Consider the following 13,195-nt stretch of genomic DNA (forward strand, 5'->3'; position numbering starts at 1 on the left):
CTCTTCTCTTCCTGCTCCTCCTCCTGCTGTGCTTCCTCCTCCTCTTTTATAGTGTTGTTGTTATTGGATTTCAGTGTTACGTTGTCCTCATAAAATAAGTTATAAATGGAAGAGAATATAGATAAAAAGTAGAGTTACTCTTCCTCCTCTATTTTCTGAACCATTTTGTCTAAAATAAATGCTGTCTTAAGTGCTTGATGAAATTTACCAGTGTCGATATCTGGGCCTGGAGTTCTCTTTATGGAAAGATTATAAATTATGAATTAAAATTTTCAATACATATAATGACTTCAGATTTTTTTCTTTTATCTCATGTCATCTTCGTGAGTTACATTTTTCAGGGAATATGTTTATTTTATCTACATTGTCAAATTTTACCTATGTTTTTCATGATAGTCTCTTATTTTCTTTTCAATTGCTAGAGATTTTGTAGTAATAATCCTGCTTTCATTTCTGGTATTAACAATTTGTATTTTTTTCTCCTGTTGTAAAAAATTAATCTTATTAGTTATAATTCTGTCAGTCTTTCAAAGAACCAACTTTGTTAATTTTTTATATTTTTAAATGTTTTCTATTCTATTGATTTCTATTCTCTTTATTTTGTTTTTTTCTTCATGCTTAGGGTGTAATCTGCTCGTTGTTTTAATAGTACTTGCGTTAATGTAAATAAAGCAAGATGTTCTATTAAAATTTTAAATTAAAAAAATGCAAATCTTACACTTTAGGAATTATGGCTTAGATTTATTATATATTACTCCATCTTTGTTTTTGAGGTTATTTAATTATGAAGGAAATCCTTTCTTAGACAGAATTTTCACTTTTTCTGCTGAACATTTTCCTTGACAAAATTTTTTTTTTTTTTTTGGAGACAGAGTTTCTCTCTGTTGTCCGGCTAGAGTACCCTGGCATCAGCCTAGTTTACAGCAACTTCAGGCTCCTGGGCTCAAGCGATCCTTCTGCTTCAGCCTCCCGAGTAGCTGGGACTACAGGCATGCGCCACCATGGCCAACTAATTTTTTCTATATATTTTTAGTTGGCCAATTAATTTGTTTCTATTTTTAGTAGAGATGGGGGTCTCACTTGCTCAGGCTGGTTTCGAACTCCTGACCTTGAGCGATCCGCCTGCTTCAGCCTCCCAGAGTGCTAGGATTACAGGCATGAGCCACCATGCCTGGCCAAAAATTTTTTATAATAAGTTTTAAAATAATAATTAGTGTGAATGCTTTGGTTTACATTCAAGTCAACTTAATATCTGGATTCTTAACACTCATTGTCAAACTGTTCTTCCTCCCTCATATTTGTTCATTTAATCTAATTAATACAGCTAGATTACTCTTCTTATAATCCTGCTTTTTTATGTTATATGTTGGTTTAGAAATCTGTAATGGTTTTTTTTTTTTTTTTTTTTTTTTTTTTTTGAGACAGAGTCTCACTTTGTTGCCCAGGCTGGAGTGAGTGCCGTGGCGTCAGCCTGGCTCACAGCAACCTCAATCTCCGGGGCTCAGCGATCCTACTGCCTCAGCCTCCCGAGTAGCTGGGACTACAGGCATGCGCCACCATGCCCGGCTAATTTTTTGTATATATATTTTTAGTTGGTCAATTAATTTATTTCTATTTTTGGTAGAGACGGGGTCTCGCTCAGGCTGGTTTCGAACTCCTGACCTTGAGCAATCCGCCCGCCTTGGCCTCCCAAAGTGCTAGGATTACAGGCGTGAGCCACCGCGCCCGGCCTGTAATGGTTTTTTTATTGCCTAGAAGATCACATTCAGTCTCCTCTGTCAGTCATTTCCAGGCTTCCTATTTCCACTAAACTTCAATTCTATTATTTCTGCAGCAGCAAGTCTTCTTCTCAGTCATAACCACATACACTGTATTAACAAGTATATTTTTGTCTTTGTTTCTCTTCTGGAAAAAATAATCTGAAATAGTAGTGAAAAGAGCACAGTTTTGGGCTCTGGTTACACTAGGACATAAATTTGCTATCTTCCTACTTTTGTGACTGTGGATAAATTACTTAGACTGTGAAATGGTTATAATGTTTCCTTATAAGGTAGTTATAAAGATTAAATGAGATATACACACATTCACAGTAATAACAAAGAGGAAACTCAGAGATGTTTAGCAAATGTTAGTTCCCTTTCTTTTCTCCCTTTCAAGTAATCAAACCCTGCCAATTGAAGTTATTTTTTCCACCATGAACTCTTTGGCTATGCTATAATTTTTTTTTTTTTTTTACTTTTTATTCAGTCCTGTGATATAAGTAATCTCAACTAATTAATTTTATTGATAATATACTGTTCTCAATATTGTTTTGTTGGGCCGCAGAAATGTACAGCCCATGTGGGGGAGAGACGACCGCCCAAAAAGACTCAGAGTCCAGAGACTTGATGCAAGAGCAAGAGGATTTATTTCCAGCGCAGCGCAGGGGCGAGCAGCACCACCGAGCTAGGGAAGCTGCCACGCCAACCTTTTTTTTCCTTAGGATTTTATAGGCAGAAACCACACGCAGGTGGCTAGGGATCACAGGGTGGGGGGAAATTCCATGGGCTTTGACCTTGCACAAACATGTACCAGATGGGCTAATATCGGGAACTTCTAATCTTGGTCAGTAAATTCCAAGGACTAACGGCAAGCGGTTTTTGGGAAGTTACAGAGTGGCGCCGGCGGGGGAGGGAGTAGGGTTGAGCGAGCGGATTTTACAGAAGCAGAACGGCGGGTTAGATTTTTCTTCACAGTTTCTTAATTATTTGATGTAGCTGTGCTATTTATGTAATCAGGGGAGTCAATTTTATAATGTAAAGGATAGATGAAGAAGTCAAAGACTGGATTCTCAATCTGCTTCTTTCACTAGCTTGATACTTTTCCTCTCTGGACTTATATTTCCTTATCTTCAAAAGGATAGAATTAAACTAGAGATTTTATTAATGTGTCTTCCAATTTTGAAATTCACTGGATTCTAATATTCTTGCAATACCTATTTGTGCTAGATTCTGATGAGAAATACAAAAATGTTTTTCAGGACCAAACATGTCTTAAAGTAGATTGATATGTAATAGGGAATTGAACTCTGCACATATGACTGAGATGCAGTGCAGTATATGATAGAAGCCATGTAGATGTTATAAACAGAGTGCTATAAGATGCAGAATAGTTCATCTCATCTTCCCTGGTAAATTTTAAGCATTTGTAAGATGATTTGTGTCTCCTACTGCCTATGGCTACTTTGGTTTTCTTTTGAGATTTAAGCCTTAAAGTTGGATTCACATTAGTTGACTTGCATTTCTTAAAAACCTTTTAATGAAAGGTAACAAAAAGGGGCATTTAATTTATTTTGATATTTTATTCCTTCTTTTTTGTTTTCCTCTCTACAGAATGGTCCTAGTGCCAGATCATGTCATAAAATGTGCATTGACATTCAGCGGAGGCAAATCTACACATTGGGGCGTTATTTGGATTCCTCTGTGAGGAACAGCAAATCTCTGAAAAGTGATTTCTATCGTTATGACATTGACACAAACACATGGATGTTACTAAGTGAGGATACTGCTGCTGATGGAGGGCCGAAATTGGTGTTTGATCATCAGGTTTGATGCACAGTTAAATATATGGTGGAATAAATTAGTACTCCGTAATTCTTTCTCTTTGAGTTTATTTTAGATGTTATGCTAAGTTGTTTAATATTAATAGTTATTTCTACTATAAATACCTATGACAGATAATAAAAATAGTTATGGTTTTGGTAGATATAAACTTATTCTTTAAATTTTTTCTCTTGTAGGATAAAATAAGATCTCAGAACATAATTGATAATTTATAAAAATTTTATTATAGTATGATAAATATTCATAAATCATAAGAGTAACAACTTGTCCATTTAATATTTTTAATTCTACATTTCTGGAAGACATTTAAAATAACTTTATAATGAGTTTGAGAATTTGAAATCTAGAGCTTTTCTTCCAATTAGTGTGAAATATGTTTAGTTTACTTTATAATCACAAATTTGTTATAAACCTAGGAAGGAATTTGATATATACTAGATTAAATTTAGACTCAGTACCAATAGACATTATATAGTGTTATAGACAAGACTACACATAGCAATGTTGTAAGCCATTTTAAGATTAATGTACGTATAGCTCTTATCATGATCCCTGTCAGTTTCTTTATTATTGTTATCTGTCTTTGAACACTTAGTCCATATCAATTCAGTGTAAGTCAAACAAAATAGTAACCACTTTGAATTCTATAGGCACTTTTACTTTGCCCAACCTGTGTCCAAAGTTTTTATGGAGCATGGAGGGGAAAAGAGTTACTCATGCAAGGATGGGAACCTGCAGCCTTGGGGCCACATGCGGCCTTCTGGATCCTTGAGTGTGGCCTTATGACTGAATCCAAATTTTACAGAACAAATCCTTTTAGTAAAGGGATTTGGTCTGTGAAGTTTAGATTTGGTTGAGAGGCCACACTTGGAGATCTGGAGGGCCACATGTGGCCTTGAGGCTATAGGTTCCCCACCCCAATGGAAGGTGGTACTAGAATTATGAGAGTCTAACTTAGGCATAAAATATTATCTAGGAGTTAAAACCCAAATTTGTGTCTTTGCAGATTTTTGTTTGCTTTGAAAGTATCCTTTTGCCATTAGCATATAATTGGTATATTAACACGTGTAGGAGAATAGTAAGGAAATGGAGTGAGTTATACTTATCAAGTTTAGCATTCCCCAACCTTTTTGGCACCAGGGACCAGTTTCATGGAAGACAGTTTTTCTACCCAGGGGGAAAAGGGGAGAATGGTTTCAGGATGATTCAAGTACATTACATTTATTATACACTTTATTTGCATTATTATTACATTGTAATATATAATTAAATAATCATACAACTCACCATAATGTAGAATCTAATGCACCGCTGATCTGACAGGAAGTGGAGCTCAGGCAGTGATGCAAGCGATGGGGAGCAGCTCTAAATACAGATGAAGCCTCACTCCCTCTCCTGCTGCTCACCTCCTGCTATGCACAGTTCCTAACAGGCCACAACTGGGACTGGTAACGGGTTGGGGACTGCAGAATAAAGTAGTAGGTGGAAAATCAAAAGCATTAGTTTTCAAAGAACTCCCCAAGTTGAATTTGGAACCTCTGTTGGCTCTATGTAACCGCGCTCTGCAAAGCTTTGCACATCGCTGCTAATGTCCTTAGTGGTGTTCATGTGGAAAATAAGAACTTCAAGAAAAGTTATGCTGGTTCTGATCTTTTAAAAACATCAGCAGATAACATTGTTAGGGAACAATTTATTGTCTTGTTCCCAAGTTCTTTTATAAAAGAACTACATAGTTCTTTTATAAAAGATGTTGCCCTTTTTTTTTCAAACTGAAAAAAAGAATAGCTTAGTAATAGTCTGACTACAGCACATAGAGTTCTTACATGTGGCCTCCATGACATTGATACAATAGGACGTTCCTTGGAAGCTGAGTGCTGTTAAATAATGCTTGGTTTTCAATTGATTAGATGGTACGGCAGAACACTGGAGTGAAAGAACAAGGATTTTAGCCCTAAATCAGCTAACATTGCTAGCTCTGTGACATTGTGCAAGTAACATCATGTGTATATACCTCCATTTTCTATTCTGTTTCATGCAAATAAAGCTGAAGGTTAGAACTTAACACTTGTGTTCATGACAGTCCAAAAATCACTTGTGGTATTCATGACACTTTAGGATTTAACACATAATGTTCAGATTTGAGAAGAATATGAGAAAGCTAGAGACACAAAGACATGTTTAAAAGTTATTTTGCCATTTTGGATTTTAACATATTAAAAAATTAAAATTCAAAGACTGGGTTTCTTTAAGAACATAGTGGCAGCTTAGTTTTCAAGCTTTCCACGTTTTTGTTGCTTTGTGTGATTTTTGGGAACAATGAGAATCAAACAAAAAAATTAAACACACACACAAAAGCCACATACTCAGCAAAATGAGGAAGCAGAAAATACCCACATCTCTCAGTTTTGTGTAAGTTTAGCTAAAAACAACAGAAATGTCCAGAACTTGTGCTGAGGCCCACAACGATGTAATGGGGAGAACTGGGAATGCAGAGGGAGCCTAACAGTGGTACATTGTAGTGGGAAGTATGAGGAATGAGGCAGAGATTACCCAGGGCAGCTACTTGGGAAGTCAGTGAATAAACAGGTGGAAAGTACCCAGAAAGGCCCAGAGGCAGTAGATATCAAAAAGCACTGTTTTGTAAAAGTGAAGGAAACACTGTGACGGGTGGGGGCAATGGTTCCTTTTGCAGTGGCCAGTAAGAAACTGGGAGAGCTCAAAACTTGAGATAAACCAGATGAGATCCAGAGAATTACAGAAAACATGGTTTCACAGAAGCATCATATTTTGAAGAAGCCCTTCAATTCAGTAGCAATAGACCTTGGGCAAGAACACCCCCCCTTCCATAGGAACTCTCTATAAAGTTGTCTGGTCCTGGTACCAAATCTGTAGAGAAGTACTCTAAAGGAAAAAGAAAAATAGCAAGAATTGCCTTTATGCAAAAGCAGTTGAAAATTATATCCTAGTATTCTAACATGAATTAAATGACTTAATGAAGCTTAAAACTCTGAGGAAAACTATAAAGCATAAATTCAAAAATGCAAATGAGATAGCCAATTAATAGGATCAGGTGAAACTGGACCTGGTAAAACTCAGGAAAGAAATTAAAGAAAAACATATGACCACTTTCAGAAATGAAGACTAATCTATAAGCAGTACAGAGAATAAGTGAGGCTCATACAGCATAGGGATAAGATAAAACAGAAATAAAGAGATAAAAAGGATTAACCAGAAAATTATAGAGCAGGTAGGCAAAGGAAAGCCAATGTACACATAATTGGAGACTTTAAAGAAGAAAACCAAAATAATAAAACAGAACAAATATTTATAAATAAAATTCAAGAAAATTTAAGAAAGAGGATTTTACTTCACATATTGAATGGGCACACACTATATTCAGGGAAAATTAACCCAGGCATTCAACTCTAAGACATATATTATTAGTGACCTTGAACTTAGAAGATAAAGAGATCTTTTTTAACAACTAGACAAAATTACCAAGTCACCTGTAAAACTAAAATGAAACTGGTATCAGATTTCTATATATCTGCTTTCAGTGCCAAGAAACAATAGAACAACATCTAGAAGATATTCAAGAAAAGGCAGTGTGAGCCGAAGATTTTAAATCTAGCCAAACTGTCCTTCAGTTTTGGAGGAAATTGCTAGAAAATGGAAAGTGAGCTAACCAAGAAGTAGTAGGAAAAACTTCATTTGAAGAATTAAAGATCTCAGCTCATTGACTTTCTCCCTGGATCAGGATGGATCAGCAGGCTGAACATATACTTTTACTAGCCTCCAGCTCAACATCCTGTGAAAGAATACATCAGTAATAGTGTCGGGGAAAAAAATGCCATCAGGGAACCTCAAAAATTTGTGGGAATTTTTATAAGGTAGAACACAAATAGGATCAGATCCAACCAGAAGAAGTCAGAGCCTATAATAAGACTGCAGCAAAGGCTGGGAAACAACTTGAGTCTCAGAATTATTATAGTTGGGACAAACATTAAATGATCATGTAGTGACTGAATAGCAGAGAGCATTTTCTAGTTTGACTGAGTGATAATTGTCCATGGGTTAAATGTTGAGTGTGGACACTGGGGCTGGTAAGATGGGAGAAATACCCCCAAGGAGGATCGGAAAGCTGCTGTGTAATAACCCTTCACAGCATCCTGTCTCGCTTCTCTTAACCCAGTCCCTTGAAACAGGCTACAGTATATGCAGTAGGCAGACGAATAGGGATTTTCAGATACAGAGAGGACTAGACCAAAAAAAAAAAAAAAAAAATTCAAATATTTGGAAATAATTAATACCATGAGAGAGGGGTACTGAACTTAATAAATTAAGAGTTAGTTAAAGAAAAATTAAAGAAAAACAACTAGAAGAGTAAACTGAAGAAAACTTTAAGTTAAAGTGGTATGTTTACAGAAGTTCTAGAGGATATTGCATCCATGAAAAATAAATATCTAAAAAACTTATGAATTTTTGATTTGATGGTGAAATAAAATTCTTAGTAAAATGATTAAAAAGCAGAACAGACACACTCAACCTCTAAATTAGTAAATTAGCTGAAATTATGAGAGAAAAGTTAAACAGAGAAAACGGTCCTGAAGTTTCAATATCTACCTAATAGGAGTTCTATAAAGAGAAGAGTGGAAGCAAAAAAATACTCAAGGTAAAAATGAAGAAAATTCCCAGAGTTGAAGACGCGGTTTTCAGATTGAAAGAAATCACTAGGTGTAGATCAGGCTGCAAGATAAAAAATACCTCCCTACCTAGATACTTGTTTGATGAATTTTCAGAACCAAGGATTAAGAAAAAAATCCTAAATGCTACCACTGAGAGAAAACGGATTACCCTAGTAGGTAAATAAGAATCAGATTGTCATGGGGCATTTTTAGAGGTTGGAGGGTGGTAGTTGAGCAACATGGCTACTTAGAAGGCTTTATGTCTTCAAAGTTTGTGAGGAGAAATTTATTTTGAACCTTTGCCAATCCTGCAATAGGGTGAGATAAAGGCATTTTCACATTAAAAAAATTTTTTTTTCAGGAAAGTGTTATCTACTATTTATTTAATATTAGAAATTAAATAAACTAACAGTAGATGAATAGTCTTCCAACGTTTGGCTTTAAAAATTTCTCAAAGTCTTTGATGGAAAAGACATTATTACACAGAGTTTAATAAGCAGTAGCTTTTCAGAAACATTTTTCAGAGATTAAAAATCACAAAACATAAAATTTGAAACAAGTAGAGACCAAAAACTAAAAGGAAACCATAAACTGATAAATAGCATTGTTTCCTAGAGTGATCTAAATGTATTGTTAGATAATTGACCTTGATTGAAACCACATATCTTATCTAGGGAAGAACCAAGCTTAGGAATAGGTAGCCAGAGGAATAAAATTGTCACTGTTTTGTGTCCTATTTGTTAAAATATGTGAAAGAATTACCATGCTAACACAGTATATGACTCCTTTCTTGAATTGGTTTGGACTGCTATACTCAGAAGAACTGCCAAGATAAAGATGTTTGTACTTCAGCCCTGCTAACAAATGAGAATAAGCCACATCAAAATTGAGCTTAAATATCCACAAAAGGAAATAGAAACTCCCTTTGTAGCCATATGGAGTAGAACCATAGGGGTTTGGTAACAGAGATTGGCCATTAGTATGAATCTGTGAATTAATTAAAATGGAAAATAGACTCATTTAATATGGTTCCCTTAGGATTTTCAGCACAATCCCCAGGTATTTGGAGAGATTTGAGTCATAAGTACTTAAGACAGGGTAATGTGATCTAGCTTCAGCACAGCCCTAGACAGAGATACAATAGTTGAATGGGCCATACTGAGGTGTCTTTAGCAATGGATGTGTTGTTTTTAATATTATGCTCACTTAAGATTAAAGAGTAGGAACACTTTCTGTGGAGTGCCAGGGACATGAAACTTTGACATCTTAATTCTTCAACCAATTCCTCAAATTTCATTCTTAGGGAATAGTAGATTTTCATCTTAATTTATGGAAGTCTATGAGAAACCTGGGAAATGGCAAATAAGGTGCATCTTTTTAGTGGTAGATAAAAGATTAGGAGATGTTAGAGTTTTTTCTTTTTAATAGTAACACTTTTTAAAGTAACCTTTAGAGTTATTAAAAAATATAAACATAGGTAAATAGCAGAAGTAATTTAGTAGGAGATAATTGAACATATATGATGGCTAGTTTTAGCAAAAATTAGGTGTTTTGTATATACGATTTAGTCTTTAAATATAAATGCCACTTGTGTTCAACATCTAATTTCCAACTTGTATTTATATATTCTTTGAAACAGAATTTGATTCTTATTATCTTGTGACAAATGGCTCCTTTCTTGCATATTTTTATGAAAAGCTATAATCTCAGTTGAGAAAATGTAAGAAGCAAGCTTGGCATTTGAACATGAATTGCATAGCTTAATTCAAAGAAAATTAAATTTATAGTGTTGTGTTAAAAGGAGGAAAAATTCTTTACATCATAAGTCTGGAGACTGTTCCACATGTCTTTTTGTTTGTGTGTTTTACTATTTTGTAACATAGTAATTTGAAAAATTTTGTAAAAATAAATGCAAAGAGATGAATTTAGTTAGCTGCATCAATCTTATTTGCCTATCTGCTTTCTTATTAAATGGTAGCAATGTTAATTGGATGCTTCCCTAAAATAGAAGGGAGTTTTTATAAGTAGGATGAAAAGGAAGTTATGATGACGGTTCACATATAGAGTATGATCAGTATTCACTGTTAAGTGTCAATCAACATTTCATGTATCATTGGTTGATTTCGGTAAAAATTATGCAATTTCAAGAAAGCAGAAAGCTCTTTAACCCAACATGTTTTACTGTCAGTGGGAAATATGGAAACCTGAAAAGGTATTTAAAAATTCATCCTGAATTTCTGCCAGGCAGTGAACAGAATTGCAATGTGTGCATATGAGAGTCAGGGGTGGGATTTAGTGTTATTAAGAACAAAGTTCTGGGTTGGTTTTTTTTTTTTTTTTTTTTGAGATTGTAAAACTGCACATGTTGGTTTCATTTTAATACATATAATAGGAACAAACTAAAACTATTCAATCTGTTGCCTTGTTCTGATAGATGTGTATGGACTCAGAAAAACATATGATCTACACATTTGGTGGTAGAATTTTGACATGTAATGGCAGTGTAGATGACAGCAGAGCCAGTGAACCACAATTCAGTGGCTTGTTTGCTTTCAACTGTCAATGTCAAACCTGGAAACTTCTTCGAGAGGACTCCTGTAATGCTGGGCCTGAAGACATCCAGTCTCGGATAGGACACTGCATGCTATTCCACTCAGTAAGAATATTCTGTACATTGCATTATGTTACTTTGTCATGTATATCTCTATAGGAGAAGTGGTGAAATCTTATGGTTCAGGAAGAGATCAAAACTTTTTCTTAGAAATGAATGGTTGGTATAGCGATGACAGAGAAAAACAAAACTTCCTTTAACAGTGAACTATTTGCTAATTTTGAGACTCTTCACATCAATCTAGTAATTCTTAAATAGGTATTACCTGAGTACCAATCTAGACAATCTTATAACTAGTTTTACTGCTTATCTAGGTATTATAGCTATGTCCCTTTCTTATGCCTTTCCACTTAGTGACTTCTCTTAGCAATTATTAATAGAAGAACAGTTTCTTTATCTCTTTGTATTTTCCCCTCTGCTATTTTCTATTTAGCAAGAATTAAGAATTGATTTTATAGAATTAGAATTAAAATTTATCAACAGTTATAAAACCAACATGTTTTTCTCTACAAAATAGAAGAATATAATTAATAATAAATTTCTGTGTACTCATGTGTCAGTTTCAATAGTTATCAATGATTTGCTGTTCATTTTTCACACATCTACCCCACTAAAATTTCATTCCTAGATGAATTTCCTTGGTTTTTAAGTTCACTACTAAATTTTATTGTGCTGGAATATTTTAAAGCAAATTCTAGATATTGCATCATTATACCTGTAAATACTATCATGTATAATTCTAACAGATGTAAGGACTTTTTAAAAACATAATTTTAATACCATTATCATACCCAACCAAAACAAAAGCAGTTTCTTAATATAATTTAATACTTGGTCTGCATTTATTTTTTTTAATATGCTAAAAAATACCATTTCATAGTTGGTTTGTTTAAGTCAGGATTCAGGAAAGATATGTTGAATTTGGTTGTTATGTCTCTTAAATTTCTTTTAATTTATAACAGTACTCCCCCCTCCTATTTCCCCCTTCACCACTTATTTATTTATTTTTAAGCAGTGAGTCATTTGTGCTCTCCCACATTTTCAATTTTGCTGATTTTATCCTCGTACTGTCATTTAATGTGTTCTTCTATTCTTCATATTTCCTATAAATTGGTAGTTACATCCAGAGGTTTTATTTTAGGTTTACTATCCTTTTGGGGAATGCCAGACTTCTTCTCTTTAACTATTTGGTTATCCTGAAATGTAAACCATACAGAATAGGCAGTATGAATGTTTGATTCTTTTCCTTTATTGATGTTCATTTTAATGAAGGCTCCAAAGTTAACCAGTGAGATCTTTTGAAGTATTATTATAAACTCACAGATTTTGACATAATTTGATGTGTTTAAATCCAATGCTGTCATTATTCATTTTGATGCTCAAATTTTTCTCTGTCTTTGGCCAGTAGGAGCCCCTCCCTGTATATATGTCTTTTTTAGTAAGAGAAAAATTAAGTCATGAGCTCATACTGATATATCCAATTCAAATTAAAGATTTTTTTTATCTTTTCATTAATGTCTTCTATTAATATTTTGTGTTTGTATACTTTTGAGGTTAAAATCCTACTTTATAACAATATTATTTGCTTTGTCTATAATAGTTTTCACAATAACAAAGCTAACAAAGTCACTCAGTGCTATTTAAAATTGTTTTCCGATTATATTTCTATTTAGCATTTAGCCCACTGGGGATGAGTAGTCAAAAAGCATGTATTAAAATCACTAGAAATAATGCTTCTGTGTGTGGTCATATCTCTATATACAGATAGGTTTACTTGGTTCCCCTCCTCCTCCCAAATTTCAGAGATTTTTTTTTTCTTTTGAGTTAATTTTGTTTTCTAATGCAATAAAAACATATACATGATTCTAAAGTCAACAAAGCATAAAGTCCTTTTGGAGACGTCTGGTTTTTATCCCTGTCTTCCTGCTCTGTCCCCTCTTCCCCTACAGGTAACTATCTTTTATTGAGTTTGAGTTTATCCTTCCTTTTGTTTATCTTTTTGAAAAAAGAAGTGACCGATCTCTCTCTCTTTCTCTCTATCATACATAGATATTCCTTTTTCTCCTTTTCTACACAAAAAGCAACAGCAACCTGTATACATTATTCTACACCTTTTTTCATTAACAGGATATCCTAGAGATCACCTCTTAGCAGCATATAGAGAGCTTTCTCTTTCCTTTTAATTCCAGCATAGTACTCCATTGCATGGGATCCATAGTAAAATTACATTAGTAACGGTTTAAATTTTAAAGGCTCATTCTGAATTCTTCATGGAAGTGACAACTTTCTCCTTTGTC

The 13,195-nt window shown here is 34.2% G+C and overlaps 1 protein-coding gene across 1 annotated transcript in view; it reads left to right on the forward strand.

The window, feature by feature from the left end:
* Nucleotides 1-13,195, forward strand: part of MKLN1 (muskelin 1) — a 149,777-nt gene that overhangs the window by 86,675 nt on the left and 49,907 nt on the right. The window contains exons 10-11 of the mRNA XM_012739731.3: nt 3,372-3,584; nt 10,722-10,943. Of these exons, the coding sequence (XP_012595185.1) occupies nt 3,372-3,584; nt 10,722-10,943 (435 nt within the window). The remainder of the gene's footprint in view (nt 1-3,371; nt 3,585-10,721; nt 10,944-13,195) is intronic.

The sequence above is a fragment of the Microcebus murinus genome, chromosome 9 (genome assembly GCF_040939455.1).
Source record: "Microcebus murinus isolate Inina chromosome 9, M.murinus_Inina_mat1.0, whole genome shotgun sequence".
NCBI lineage: Eukaryota > Metazoa > Chordata > Mammalia > Primates > Cheirogaleidae > Microcebus > Microcebus murinus.